This window comes from Nannospalax galili, unplaced genomic scaffold (assembly GCF_000622305.1).
Source record: "Nannospalax galili isolate Female #2095 unplaced genomic scaffold, S.galili_v1.0 scaffold128, whole genome shotgun sequence".
Taxonomy (NCBI): Eukaryota; Metazoa; Chordata; class Mammalia; order Rodentia; family Spalacidae; genus Nannospalax; species Nannospalax galili.
Genome location: NW_008360322.1, coordinates 295,147 through 308,917, shown reverse-complemented (window position 1 = coordinate 308,917; position 13,771 = coordinate 295,147). Strand labels below are relative to the sequence as shown.

Below are 13,771 nucleotides of genomic sequence, written 5' to 3'. Positions count from 1 at the left end.
TCTTCTTCTTCTTCTTCTTCTTCTTCTTCTTCTTCTTCTTCTTCTTCTTCTTCAAGAAGTTCAGCAAAAGCTTAGATTAGAGTATTTTCCAATATCCTCCTGTACCATTCCTCAGTTAAGCACTGGATTCCTGATACAGAATGAAGAAGTTGTCCTCATCTTGATGCAATCAAGTTCCTGGGTGCCCAGTACCAAGCCATTTCTTGTCATAGTAACAAAGGAATAATCAAGGAAAAGCAAACACAATGACAAAACATGTTGAGAGCCTCTGATCTTCCAGAATGGGTCTTACACTGTAGGACCAAATCCTATCCTTGTAGCAGGAGAATCCAGCCTCTCCCAGTGATGTGGAACACACTTAGAGTTTGGGTCTTTACAGTGTAAAACTGTAGGTAGTAAAGAAATCAGTATGGGGCTGGGGGTGGCTCCACTGGTAAAGTGTCTGTCATGCAAGCGTGAAGACCTGAGTCAGGATACCTAGCTTTGATGTAAAAAGCCGGGTGTGGTGGCACACTCCTTTGACCCTGCCACTGAGGAGGCGAGGACAAGAGGCTCTCAGAAACTTACTGACCATCCAGTCTTGCCCAGTCAGTGAGGTTCAGTTCAGCGAAAAGATCCTGACTCAAAACACAATGTGAGGAATGATAAAGACAACTGGCGTTGACCTCTTACCTCCACATGTATGAGCATACATGCACGAATACCCTCTCACATGAAATGTGCACACACATGCAATACACACACAAGAAAGAAGTCAGTATTTACTGAGCATCTACTCTATGCCAGACCCTTCACATATACTAAGTCCTTTCCTAAGTCTGAGAAGCAGACATCATCTTTTATCATCAGTTCTAGAGCACATTCATTTCACATTTTAATATTTCAAAATGAGGATGACTTATGATCAGTATCATCAGTATATAGTTGTGTGTCAAATTTAATTGAATTCAAAATTTGAGGCTTAGTGCTGAATATTACAAATAGTGGTTTCTTCTTAAATACAGAATACAAAATGATTCACATTTAACAGACAGTAAAGCAGAGGCCTGGAAAAGCTGAGAGTAGGAACTTGAACTCAGGGCTACCTCACTCTGAGACATAGCCTTGAGCAGGCTTGGAACTCTGAGTAAATATGCTAGACTTCAGTAGTATATACCTGTTGTAAATCTGCCATCTGCTCCTTCCAGGAAATGTGGTCTTTGGCGAGCCCATCACTGCCAGCCTTGGAATAGATGGAACCCATTACTGGAGCAAGAACTGGGCCAAGGCAGCCGCATTTGTGACATCACCACCTCTGAGCCCTGACCCAACGACCCCTGACTACATTAACTCGTTGCTGGCCAGGTTGGTGGAGGAGTGCCAGATGTTCTATTGATTCACTTGGTTTGGGGGCTGCAGCAGTCCTGTCAATCAGGTAGACTAGAGTCTGCAGTGTCAAATTCTCCTGAAGTCTTGAGTTCAGAAAACTGGCTCTTCCCCTAATGGTCCTAGCAGTTAATGTCTTAAATGCCAAGCTCCCTCTGATCTCTTTTGTTCCTTATAAAAATCTTATGAGTAAACCACTATTATAAAGCAACTGAAGGTCAAAGAGTTTAAAGTTATTTGTCAGAATTCAAATCATCCCTCATGATGACATAGCAAAAGTTATAGGGAGACTCACAAGATCAGGGCATCACTCATTAAGTTCTTGTTTTGTAAAAAGTTCGTGTGTGTGTGTGTGTGTGTGTGTGTGTGTGTGTGTGTGTGTGTGTATGTGTACTACATGCATGCAGGTACCCGAAGAAGAGTTGATCAGATCCCCTAGAAGTGCAGTTACAGGCAACTGTGAGTTATCTGGTGTGAGTGCTGGGAACAAAACCCAGGTTCCCCTGCAAGAGCAGCAAGTGCTCGTAACCACTGAGCCATCTCGCTAATCCATTTGAGTACTTTTTATTTGCCACAGAAGACATGATCTAATTCCATTCTAGATGGGTGGCTGAGACCAGAGAGGGGCAGAAACTTACTCAAGCTCATATATCTAGTAAGGGATATTGGCATTCCAAGCTGAAGCAATCTAACTCTAAACTCACACCAGGTATGATTCTGATCTCTCAATGCACTCCAGCTGTCTCTCCTACTCACATGGAACTGTCTCCTTTTCCAGCGGGGATTTGCAGCTCTCTGGAAGTGCCCATTGCACTTTCAGCACTGCCCAGAAAGCCATTGGGAAAGACAACTTCACAGCCATCCCTGAGGGTACCAATGGTGTGGAAGAGCGTATGTCTGTCATTTGGGACAAGGCTGTGGTAAGGAACTGAGGGCACTGGAAGGGGGCCATGGGACAGATCGAAACATCAGGCACCAACCAGATCAGGACACTGCCCCTCAGACATGCCCTGGTATGGGTGCTTAGGATTTAGGTGAGATCTGAGGAGCAGATGGCTCAGGCAGCTTTGGCAATTCTCCTGGAAATGATATCTGGGTTCTGGAACTCTAAGGAGGCTTCCTTGTCTAGAACGTTAAGAGGCTGACATTCATCTCCTTCATCTGATTGTATGAAGGATCTGTCTTCAAATGACAGTGAATTCATTTCCTTGTTTGAGGAGCTTTATGGCTTCTTTTGAAATGATTAAATATGACACTTTAAAATGACAAGCAAGGTATCTGTGCCTAAAGTCACCAAGTCATGTCAGGAATGCCCCATGCTGAAGGCATGAGCTTCCCAGGCTATATTTGAGATTGACTCTCAGTTTCTTACGGCAAAGTATCATCTTTTTATTTTCCATTTTTTATATAGTAAGGACCGACAAAATAAATAGCCAAATCAATAAAGATTTTCCCAAAGATTTTAGTAAAATTAATAACAAACTCATTATGTGGTTACTCTCTATGTTCAATTCCAAGGTCAGTCTATACGAACTAATGCTTCATTCATCTCACAGGAAAATCCATTCAGCCTCCTGTTCTTGGCTCCCAGGAAGCTCAGGGTTGGGCTTTAAACTTCGTTCTTTCCATACTCAGGCTGTTTCCATAAAAGAGAAATTATAAACTTTTTGTCTCTTCTCTCATGTAGTTAGCTTTTTACACTGTTCTGTTTTAATGAAAGGCTATACGTATATGTCCTGGCACTATATGAATTTACCAAAAATTAATATATACACTTATGTGCTGCATAATGACATTATCAATATAGAACTCATAACTGGTTGCATAAGATTATATCCCCTCGTGGTGTAGTTTCATGTAAGAGTACTCTGTGATGGTAACAGAGCAACAAAATCACCACCAACACAACTTCTCAGAGCACCTCCTCATCATTAAGTGATGCATAACTTTATTTTTTAATTGGCGACATGGTACATCAATAAAGGATACTTAGAAACCTCAGAAAAACATATACACGAGAAAAAATATTTCAGGATTTTGTAACACAGAGATAACCACTGTTGCCATCTGTGTGAGGATTTGGCATATTTATTCTCTGAGCACACAAATGCACCTGTGCCTAAGGAATGGACTCATGATCACTTTGGATTTTTAAAAGCATTTCATTTATTATTTTTATTTTATGTGTATGAATATATTGCCTGCATGTGTGTAAGTGCACCTGTGCCATGCAACGCCCATGGAGGTCAGAAGAGGGTGTTGGATCCTCTGGAACTGGAGTCAAGGACAATTGTCAGCCGCCATGTAGGTGCTGGGAATCCAACCCAGGACCTCTGCAAGGGCTGCCAATGCACTTAATTGCTGAGCCATCTCTCCATCCCCCTTACTTTTGTTCTTACTGAAAATTCTGATCCTTTTTGAAATTAAAAGGGGTAAATGAGTAAGCAAAATATATATACATATTCAGAAAAAAAAACCACATACTTGAGGAGCAGTAACTTCCATCTCAAGCCCCATGTTTACCCATTTTGCCTGAGAAGCAAATGACCCTCAAACTTGCTAGACAGACAGGATGACAGGATGTGTGCTTAGCACCTCATAGGACCCACTTTGTACAGCTAGAGACAGGTACAGACATGTAGTCTTTGTATTTCTGTAGGCCACAGGGAAAATGGATGAAAACCAGTTTGTGGCTGTGACAAGTACCAATGCTGCCAAGATCTTTAACCTATATCCCCGCAAGGGGAGAATAGCTGTGGGATCCGACAGCGACCTGGTCATCTGGGACCCAGATGCTGTGAAGATCGTCTCTGCTAAGAACCACCAGTCGGTGAGACTTGGGTTGGTGGGGTGGAGAATGTGTGCACAGAGCAGGCTTATGAAAGTCAACTTTATAATTATGTAGCACTGAGGGGTTTTGTTTGTTTGCTTGCATTTTGTTTTAGAAGCAGGGTTCTCTCACAGGGTTGTGCATACCTTTAATCTCAGAGCTCAGGAGGCAGAGGCAAGTGGATCTCCATGAGATCAAGGCCAGCCTGGTCTCCATAGGGAGTTCCAGGCCAACTGGGGCTACAGGGAGACTTTGTCTCAAAAGCAAACAAAATAAAAGCATGGTCTCATATAGCTCAGCCTGACTTTGAATTTGTTGTGTAGCTGAACTCCCTGAACTCCTAATAATCCCACCTCAACCTCCCAAGTGCTGGGATTACAGGTGTATACTCCCAAGACCCAAGAGTGCTATCTTAAAACTTAAAGTGTTGGGTTCTCAGTCCTGCTGGAGGAAACTTGTGGGTCAACAGAAAGGTCCTGCTCTTCCTAGTTACTTGGGGATGGGTGTAACCATCTACCCAGGCTTCCAGGATTGCCGATGCTTAGATGGGCTTTATGTTTTGAAAGGAGGAAAAGTGTAAATATTTTTCATTATATGTTTCTGTACTTCTAGCAAATCAAAACCAAAGCTTAAGTATTAAGTATTTCATAGTAAAACATTATTTTAAGTACTTATGTATTGAGTACTGTGCTTTCAATTCAAGGAATTGCCTGAACAGTCTTCCACAGGTTTCTGTTGTACTCTTATCTCCATTTTGTAATTTTTCCTAATTTCTGGAAGTGCAAAAAAATTACTTATATCGCAACTCAGTAGTGGAGCTAGTATTGAAACCCTAACTCCAAACTAGAGTTCTCAACCCTTATAGTGTCTCTCCCTGCTGAACAAGTGATGGAGGTAGGCAGAAATCCTATTTTGGGTTGCAGTGGCCTTTGCTTTAATACCAAGTTACATCATAGTATGTTATTTAATGCTGATAGAGGCCAAAAGACCTCGTGTCCTCCAGTGCTCAGCCAAGGTCACATGTACAACATCCCCAAGGGTCAGGTAGCTGTTTTTATAATCCTGCTGGCAGTAAAAATAGTCTTCCAGTTAAAGATCTTTTTTGTAAGATTTTATTTATTCACTTTAATTATGTACATGGGGTGGTATGTGCAACTTCAGGTGCCTTCAGAGAGTTATAGACAGTAGTGAACCTCCAGCAGTTGGTGCTGGAAACTGAACTCTGGTCCTCTTCAACAACATAAGCACTTTTTTTTTGAGACAGGGTCTCCCTGTTAGCCCCGCAGCTGACCTAGAACTCACTATGTAGGCCAGGCTAGCCTTGAAATCACAGAGATCTGCCTGCCTCTGCCTCCCAAGTGCTGTGCACCACCATGCCTGGCCAGTTAAAGATCTTAATGAAGATGAGACACTTTTCTTTGGTCGAAGCATCTTTGTCTAGGAAGTGTCACTCTCCCGTCCCCTCTCAAAGCAGGCAGATATGCCCCAAGCTATGTCTGGCTTACTTAGTGACTCCATACCTAGACCTAGGGGCACTGGAAGGCGAGGTCCCAAACACAGAAGATAACCCCATTCTTCTTTCTTTGCTTCCTATATCCATTGCCTGGCTTTGTCCCTACCCCGGAATCTAGGCTGCAGAGTACAACATCTTTGAAGGGATGGAACTTCGTGGGGCACCCCTGGTGGTCATCTGCCAGGGCAAGATCATGCTGGAAGACAGCAACCTGCATGTGACCCAGGGGGCTGGCCGCTTCATCCCATGCAGCCCATTCTCTGACCATGTCTACAAGCGCATTAAAGCCAGGAGGAAGGTGAGCACCATTGAGGCCCAGAGGTGAAGAAGGGTGCTGGGTCCCACTTGGTCTTTGGGATCCTTCCCCAAACCATCACAGTGGGATTCACAGAAATGGTATGACTCTAAAGAAGTGCATGGAATTTGTGCACTAGGAACTAGACTTTTGAAAACTTTTGGCCAAAGAAAGTTTTTCTTCTACTAATTCCTCCACATTTTATAGTATTGTAGTTTAAAATTTGAGTCATTCAATGTAATATTAGTATGTTTTTATAAACATAAATTATTCTTAAAGGCTTAAAACCCGCCCATCTCTCTTCTAGCCTGCCCAGTGCTGCTCCATGGGAGAAAATGCTTCTAACCTTTAGTGACTATGGTTCATACAAGATCTTGTCATAGCTTTGGTTTGTTTGTTTGTTTGCTTGCTTGCTTGCTTGCTTGCTTGTTTGTTTGGTCTTCTTGAGACAGAGTCTCCCTGCAGCCCCAGCTGGCCCTGGAATTTTCTTTGTAAATCAAGCTTGCCTTGATCTCACAGAGATCTGCTAGCCTCTGCCTCCTGAGTGCTGGGATTAAAGGCATGTACTGTCACACCTGGCATATAGCTTTGATTTTCACACACACACACACACACACACACACACACACACACACTCTAAAATCAGAGTAGCTTGGGTTGATTTGGAGGTGGCACCCAGAAATTTCTTTTCTGATTCCCTCTTCTACCCTCTCCAGTTTTCCGGTCTTCTTTGAACTTCTGGTTCCATAAAGAAAAGTTAGGTCAGCACCTGAGGTTGAGATAGAGGTGCAGAGTTTGAGCTGCCTTCTCAAGTTTTGGATTATAGAAAAGAGAATAAAACTCAAACTTCCCTAGTCTATTTCTATTATTGTGACTTTGATTCTGAAACCAAAGAAAAAAAACAAAGAAAAAGTGCTGCTGCTGCAGCTTGCTAGCTGGGAAGTGCTGATGATCGGATATTCCGCAAATTAACCTCTGCCCTCTTGCTGAGTAGGACTGCTTCCTGGTCACTGCATATAAGATAGGCAGGGCTCCCTAGAGATCCCACCATGGCCCTTCCTGACTATCAGACACATAAGGAGCATGTCCTCATTGCCTCAGTCTGACCAATGATATGACATGGTAGAGGTTGCCTGTCTTGGGTGGTCTGGCTGTGTTTGTCTCATAGACCCTAAGCTCCTCTAGGGGACACACCAAATTTCACAGAGCTATAAACCCCAGCTTTTGGCAGGAGGCCCAGTACAGAGCATGTGCTTGGTTGACATTGCTGACCGATTTCACAGGCCTAAGGCAAATTTACAGCCCTAGGTCAGTGGGTCAGACCACAGACTCCCAGCTTATGGCCTGGTAAGGCTGATGTGTGCTGAAGAGCCTCAGGGTGGAGCTCCCATGGGATCTCATCCCAGCAGTGTGAGTGACTTCGTCTTAGACTCCTGCCCTTCTGGATGGCTCTGCTCCAGCTGTACTGAAGGTTCTTCCATTCCATAAACTTTCCACTTCCAGCTCTTTGTACTAACTGGTGCCTCTGCTTCCACCACTGCCAACCACATCCATTCTTGGCATCACTTCGGCCTTTTCCCTCCTCCAAGCTCAACTCCATCGTAATGTCCTTTGACTGAACAAATGAAGGTGATATACATTTCTGTTGCTGCAGATGACTGACCTGCATGCGGTTCCAAGAGGCATGTATGATGGACCCGTGTTTGACTTGACCACTACTCCCAAAGGGGGCACCCCAGCCGGCTCTACTCGGGGCTCTCCCACTCGGCCAAACCCACCAGTGAGGAATCTCCATCAGTCAGGATTTAGCCTGTCAGGTGAGTAGAAAAGCTGATCAAGAGAGGAACGGAGGAGAAAGGGGAAAGACCAGCACCCATGCCTAGAAAATAATCCTACAAAGTCAACTTTTCCAGTGTAGTTCTGGTGTCCCCTTTAGAAAAGTTAGGAAGGTTTACCTAATCAGCAAATGGCCCTGGTGAGAAAGTCAAATAAAGCTTAGTCTTCAGAGGTCAAGTTCAAATAAGAGCAGATTGTACTTAAAGATCAGACCTGGTTGGGGATAGGTCAATAGAGCTGATTTCCACTGGGAATTGATAATGATCTTCCATCAGCCTATGAGAACTGGGCATTGTATTATTTGTTTTTCAAACTTCAGCTCAAAGAAAGCTCAGACTATTTTCATGCTCAAAGTTTAGAAGCTTCTTGGTGCCTAAGATCTGTGTTCTTTCCCCTGTGCAGTAAGAATGATGTCTGCAATAGCCTCCATTGACAGAAATGTTACCAGTGTTCTTCCTCTTCCTATTTTGTCTATTCTTTCTTTAATAGTTCTCTAGTAGAAATAGATAATAATAATTGTTTAATTGCTCCAAAGCCAAGTCTCTTAAAATGGGGGAAGATAAATACAGATTTGCATCTTTATGATGGAAATATTAAATGTGAGAAAAACAAGATGTGAAAGAAAAGGCATTTAAAAGTGAAACCACAGCATGTAGAGAAGGAATGGAAGAAATCGAAACCACGGAGAACCATAAGACAGGGAGAGCAACAGAGGAAAGCTTCAGGTGGCTTGGCCAGAGGTCTCACTCTGCTGTCCCTGGCAGCTGTGTGTGTGCTCACCATTTTTGGCTTCCTGGCCATGTCAGGCTTTAAACATCCCGAGGTTTCTTTCTGAATGAAACTAAGCACACATTTGTGCTTCCAGTGCATAACCAGAAGAACTTGACCATCCTTCTTCCACTTCAGAAACCTTGGGCAGATAATCTCTTTTCTTCTCTCTCTCTCTCTCTCTCTCTCTCTCTCTCTCCCTCCCCTCCCTCCCTCCCTTCCTCCCTCCCTCCTTCCCCCCCTCTTTCTCTTTCTCTCTGTCTCTCTCTCTCTCTCAGCAGGATCAATGAAATTGCCTTTTCCAAAGCACAGTGCTGAGGACCAAATGAGAGCTGTTGAACTCTTGACACATAGCCAGCAATCAATATAGGCAGCCATCTTCCTACCCCTTATCAATGTTCTTCCTAATATTACTGCCATGTTTAGGGTCAGATGAAATCTAGAGAGGAATTTGTTTTTTTCCTATCAAGAAAGAGGAGGGGATCATGAAAGGGGAGGGGATCATGAATATGAAACATTCAAGACATGGAGGAATTTTCTTGGGCACTAAGTCCAGGAAGGTACTTAATACCTACCACTCTTCAAATTAATCACTGTTGCTTTTGTCCAACCCCTCTCTTTCCTTTATTTCTCTCTGGGAATTTATCTCCAACCACAGGCACCCAAGTGGATGAGGGTGTTCGCTCAGCCAGCAAGCGCATCGTGGCGCCCCCTGGAGGGCGTTCTAATATCACATCCCTGAGTTAAGCAACTCCTCCCCAAAGATGGGGGGGGCCAGAAGCAAGAAGAGATTGTTTGAAGCCAAAATGGTACACCGATATTTAAGAAGGAAAGTGAATCCAAGCAGTTGCGATCTAAATCAATAAGCCTCAAGCCTTATGTTTCTCAATGTTATGCTCGCTTGCCTAGCTTTATGAATATTGCTTTGTTTTCTGTTTATGCATAGCCTTGAGTTGTTTGGTCCCCTCCCCCCACTTACATGCATGCGATCAGACAGGCCACTAAGGTAAAGCGTCTGCTCTATTATAGTGTTGAGAGCGTGTGTAGTGCTGCATCTTATGACAAGGGGGACAGACGAAGCTGGGATGTCAGGAAAATGGAAAAAAAAGGCACACAGGTTATTTGGGTGATTAGGTGGTGGGAGCCCAGGGCAAGGTGGAGGGCACAGAAGGGCTGGGGTGGGGTGTGTAGGAGGGAGGTGGGTGGGCTGCATGAGCAGAAGGGTGTTGTGTGTTGTATTGATGACGGACATTCTTTTCCATGGAAGATGGCCATGTGCGTCAGCTAGGTGCTTCATCACAGTCCCCTGGGATCTGTGGTTCTTTGGTTCTGGACTTTTCCCTGTCCCTTACTAGTAGATTCTGTTTCTTTGAACATTTATTAAGTGCCAGAATCCAGCCATTTCTTCCACCTGCTTCATGATGCCCGTGTTTGCTTGGGCTGCTGTTGCTTTCTGATCATCTTTTCTGGGTGGGGAAGGCCACACAGGGAGAACAGATGGACACATCTCTTCCTCTTCTACTTTGGTGCTTGTCAAAGGCAACCATGAAGAGCACAATAAAGGTCCTGGTTGGGAAGCACAGCAGAAATTTCGACAGCTTTTTTCTCAGCCCTGGGGAGGCAGGCATCTCTTACTCTCCTGTCTGTAAACCTGGAGGCACATACTCTGGCATGCTGAGTTAGGACCATAGCAGAGATGGACAGAGTCAAAGGGCTTCCCTTGTCAGTGGTGAGTGACTTATTCTCTTTATCTTCTCAGATCCAAGCACATTCATGATGGAACAACTTTGTTTAATTGACTTTATTAGTTGGTCCCTAAACGTTACTTTGAATACTAATCTCTCGGGTTCTGTGGGAGTAAGCAGAGATTTGGGGAAGCCAGTCTTGAGCAGCAGGAACACATCATGTAACCATGCTGTCCATTCTAAACCATGTGTTTCCTCTTCTATTAGTAGATCCTTGGGTAGGGGGCACTTTTTATTCAGTACTAAAATTTCCAAGGTAAGATATATGGATGATAACACGCAGCCTTCTTGGTGAGGTGCATAAGGGAAATGGGCCAGGGTATGTCCCTGTGTCCTTTGTGTAACAGAGCTCAGAGTCCATTTCCCTATCACACCATTTCTATAGACAATTTAGGAGCAAGGTCTATGAGCAAGATGGAGATCTGCAGAAGTAGGACACCCTGATGCGGAAAAGATAAGTTCAATCCTGGCTCAGACTTCTGTGCTCTGGGGGTCCAGTTGGTAGAAAACATAACCCTGTATGCTAAGTACTCTGAAGAGAAGAGCAGGCCTCATATACCTTCTAAGTACTTAGGAGAAACCGTTATCTCTGCCTGCAGGTTTTGTGTCTGTGTGTGTCAAGGGCTCTTCTTTGTTTTGCTTTGTGTTTTGTTTTGTTCCATTTTGCGGAGCTGGGCAGTTGAATCCGGGGCCTCTTTCATGCTAGGCAAGCACTCTGCCACTGTGCCACACCACCAGCCCTGACTACAGGCTCTAATAAACTGAGAACAAGAGAAATAAATACTTGGATACTAAGGAATTTGGAAATAGCTAAGGAAGAGGATTTTCCCTAGAAAGCTACTTTCAGTTCCAATCATGAAAAAGCCTCATTTACCTCACACTAGGGAATCTTGCTGTTTTAAAGCTCTCGTGGTGCTTTTGAGGGAAACTTCGGCAGAAAAATGAAGGGAATTGCTTTAATTTGCAATTCTAAGATGGGGGGGTGTATCAAGGAACTCAAAATAAATGACTTTTATATACAAAGGGAGTTGGCCAGATCTGAAGCATGTGTATACCATATACCTCAACAGCCAGGCTAGGCTTCAGCATAAGTTGCAGTACCAGCTATGGCCACCAGATGGAGGAAAAGACACGCAGCGTAATTGTGAGCCTCCGCTTCTGAACCACCAACTCTGGTTACCCAGGCCTGAGCACCAAGTCTCTCCAAGGCTTCTCTCTCTCTCACGAAAATAAATCTTTCTTAGGCTGATGATCATCTGCACTGCACTTGGAATTTCTTCCAAAATGTGGTATTGTGCCAGAATATAGTCTACTCAAACTTCCCACCTGCTAGGAGCAAATCTTGAAGCCCTCAAGGTAGGCAACACCATCCTAAGCTGCCTCCCTTTCTTTATTGGCCGCTAGTAACATTCAAGCACAGAAATTCTTGAGAATTGTGAGAGAAACTCCCCACCATTTTCTTAACATAAAAACTTTTCTAAGCAACATGGTACTTGAGTTAAAATTTATACTTAAAATTGTACTTCTCCTTAGACACATCAAATAGCTCCAGTCAGTGGGCTGGGGGCGGGGCTGTAAGTTGACTGGCACTTCATCCAAGGTCACACTGAGTGCTGCCTCAGTGTCATGAAGTTTTGCCATCTCATCTCTCAACTCAGCCCCTCTGAGAATACTCTGCTATCTCCCAACCTCCTCACATTATTTCTAAACCCAGGTGGCAATCCATTGCTATTCTCTGAGAGGGCCACAGGCTTAGGTGTTTGAGAAACTCCTTATGGAGCTACTAAATCAGCTCCCCCAGTAGAGAGATTTCTTTTACTTCTAAGTTTCCTGAAACTATAGGATTGTGGTCATCCTCTAAAATGATTATTTTTTTCTCTTCAAAGTCCAGTGATCCTTTGGGTTTTTATTCATGATCACACCCAAAGAACCACTCTCTTCTCTAGGGGCCTGAATTTTAACCCTGGGCTCCATTCTGCTCATCCTGAAAAGCCCCTTCCAAAAGGTGAATGAATAGTTCCCCACTTTGGTTCTTATCAAAAACTTCCCTAGCCTTCTCCCTTGGGCAGAGACAGCTTGAGCCCTGATCCAGTCATGGGCTGACCTGGGCAGCCAGCATTCCTTGTAATTCCCCTTTGAAACATGGTGTGTGAGTGTTTCAGTTCTGTGTCTGGTGGCTATGGACAGTGAGTCTCCCTGTGACCTGTGCTAGCTGTGAGGCAGCTCGGAACTCGAAGAGCTGTTTGGTTTGAACCGTGAAGAAAACTGTGTATTGAATTAGCTGAGATTAAAGAAAAAAGCTCATCAAGTGACTGTTAATGTAAACCTGGTTATTAAAATAATTATAAAATTACCAGCACTGTTGTCCAGTCTTTTGTGTATGATGTGCCATTTCACCTACTCTATTGCAACTTCAGGGGACTGGGAAGATGTTCAGTGGGTAAAGGTGTTTCTTATGCAACATGAGACGTGGATTCAGATTCAGACATGCACATAAAATGTCAGGCATGTCTACCACATGTGCCTATAATGCCAGTGATATGGGACACAGACAGGAGGATTGCTTGAGCTTGCCAGCTCCGGGTTCAGTGAGATATCCTGTCTCAAGGAGATAAGGCTGAGAGTGATAAAAACAGGACACCCGAAGTCCTCCTCTGCCTCCACATTCCTGCACATATGTGTTCCACCCCTCACAAGTAAGTATATGTTTACCGTACACACATATACACGCACACAAGGAAAAAAAAAGAAGAAAAAGGGAAAGAAGGAAACTGCATATCTGATAAGCAACCTGATATTGAGCTGTTGGGCCAGTGAGTTTGATGACCACAACAGAAACTTAGGAGAATGATTAAGATGTGCCAATAATCCATCGCATTTACTATTGGTGTGAAAAGCATCATCACCAGAATTAACCATCACATTTAGTACTGGTGTAAAATGCATTATCATTGGAATAAGGCTAGCCGCCTCCAAGACAGAATCTAGAATGATTTTTCTTTGTTTAGATCTTTGTTTTTGGCTTTTTTAGCTTTGGCCATCCTGTTATTACGTTGCTCTGTGAGCATTATCTGTTTATTTCCAAAAGCCAGAGAGGAGGAAAAACTCCAAATAAATAGATTCTAAATATTTTCTTTAGCAAACTGATCTCCAGGGGTCCAATGAGTGTCTGAAAAGATTATCTGTTATGTACACTCTTCTGAGAGCCTTGCATTGCACATCAGAAGGCTCTGATGATTTGTATAGTAAGTCTTTAAAATTTTGTCCAGGCCTGGAGATGTAGCTAAATGGTAGAGCACTTATCTAGCAGGTAAGGCCCCAGGTTAGATCCCCAGCACTTCCAAAACAAAAATCAGCACAAAGCAAAACAAAGAAAATTCAGGGTTCTCTAATCATTTGGGCTAATGAACTCTTCCATG

At 43.7% G+C, this 13,771-nt stretch overlaps 1 protein-coding gene across 2 annotated transcripts in view; it reads left to right on the top strand.

Annotated features, from left to right (window-relative positions):
* The window catches only part of Dpysl3 (dihydropyrimidinase like 3), a 104,949-nt gene extending 92,244 nt beyond the window's left edge, over positions 1-12,705 (top strand). The window contains exons 9-14 of one of the 2 annotated variants that reach the window (XM_008825239.3): positions 1,188-1,344; positions 2,144-2,285; positions 4,025-4,195; positions 5,827-6,006; positions 7,658-7,820; positions 9,266-12,705. In XM_008825239.3, the coding sequence (XP_008823461.1) occupies positions 1,188-1,344; positions 2,144-2,285; positions 4,025-4,195; positions 5,827-6,006; positions 7,658-7,820; positions 9,266-9,354 (902 nt within the window). In that variant the 3' untranslated portion in view covers positions 9,355-12,705. The remainder of the gene's footprint in view (positions 1-1,187; positions 1,345-2,143; positions 2,286-4,024; positions 4,196-5,826; positions 6,007-7,657; positions 7,821-9,265) is intronic. The other variant, XM_008825240.3, reaches the window with a different exon arrangement.
* The last annotated feature ends 1,066 nt before the right edge of the window (positions 12,706-13,771 follow it).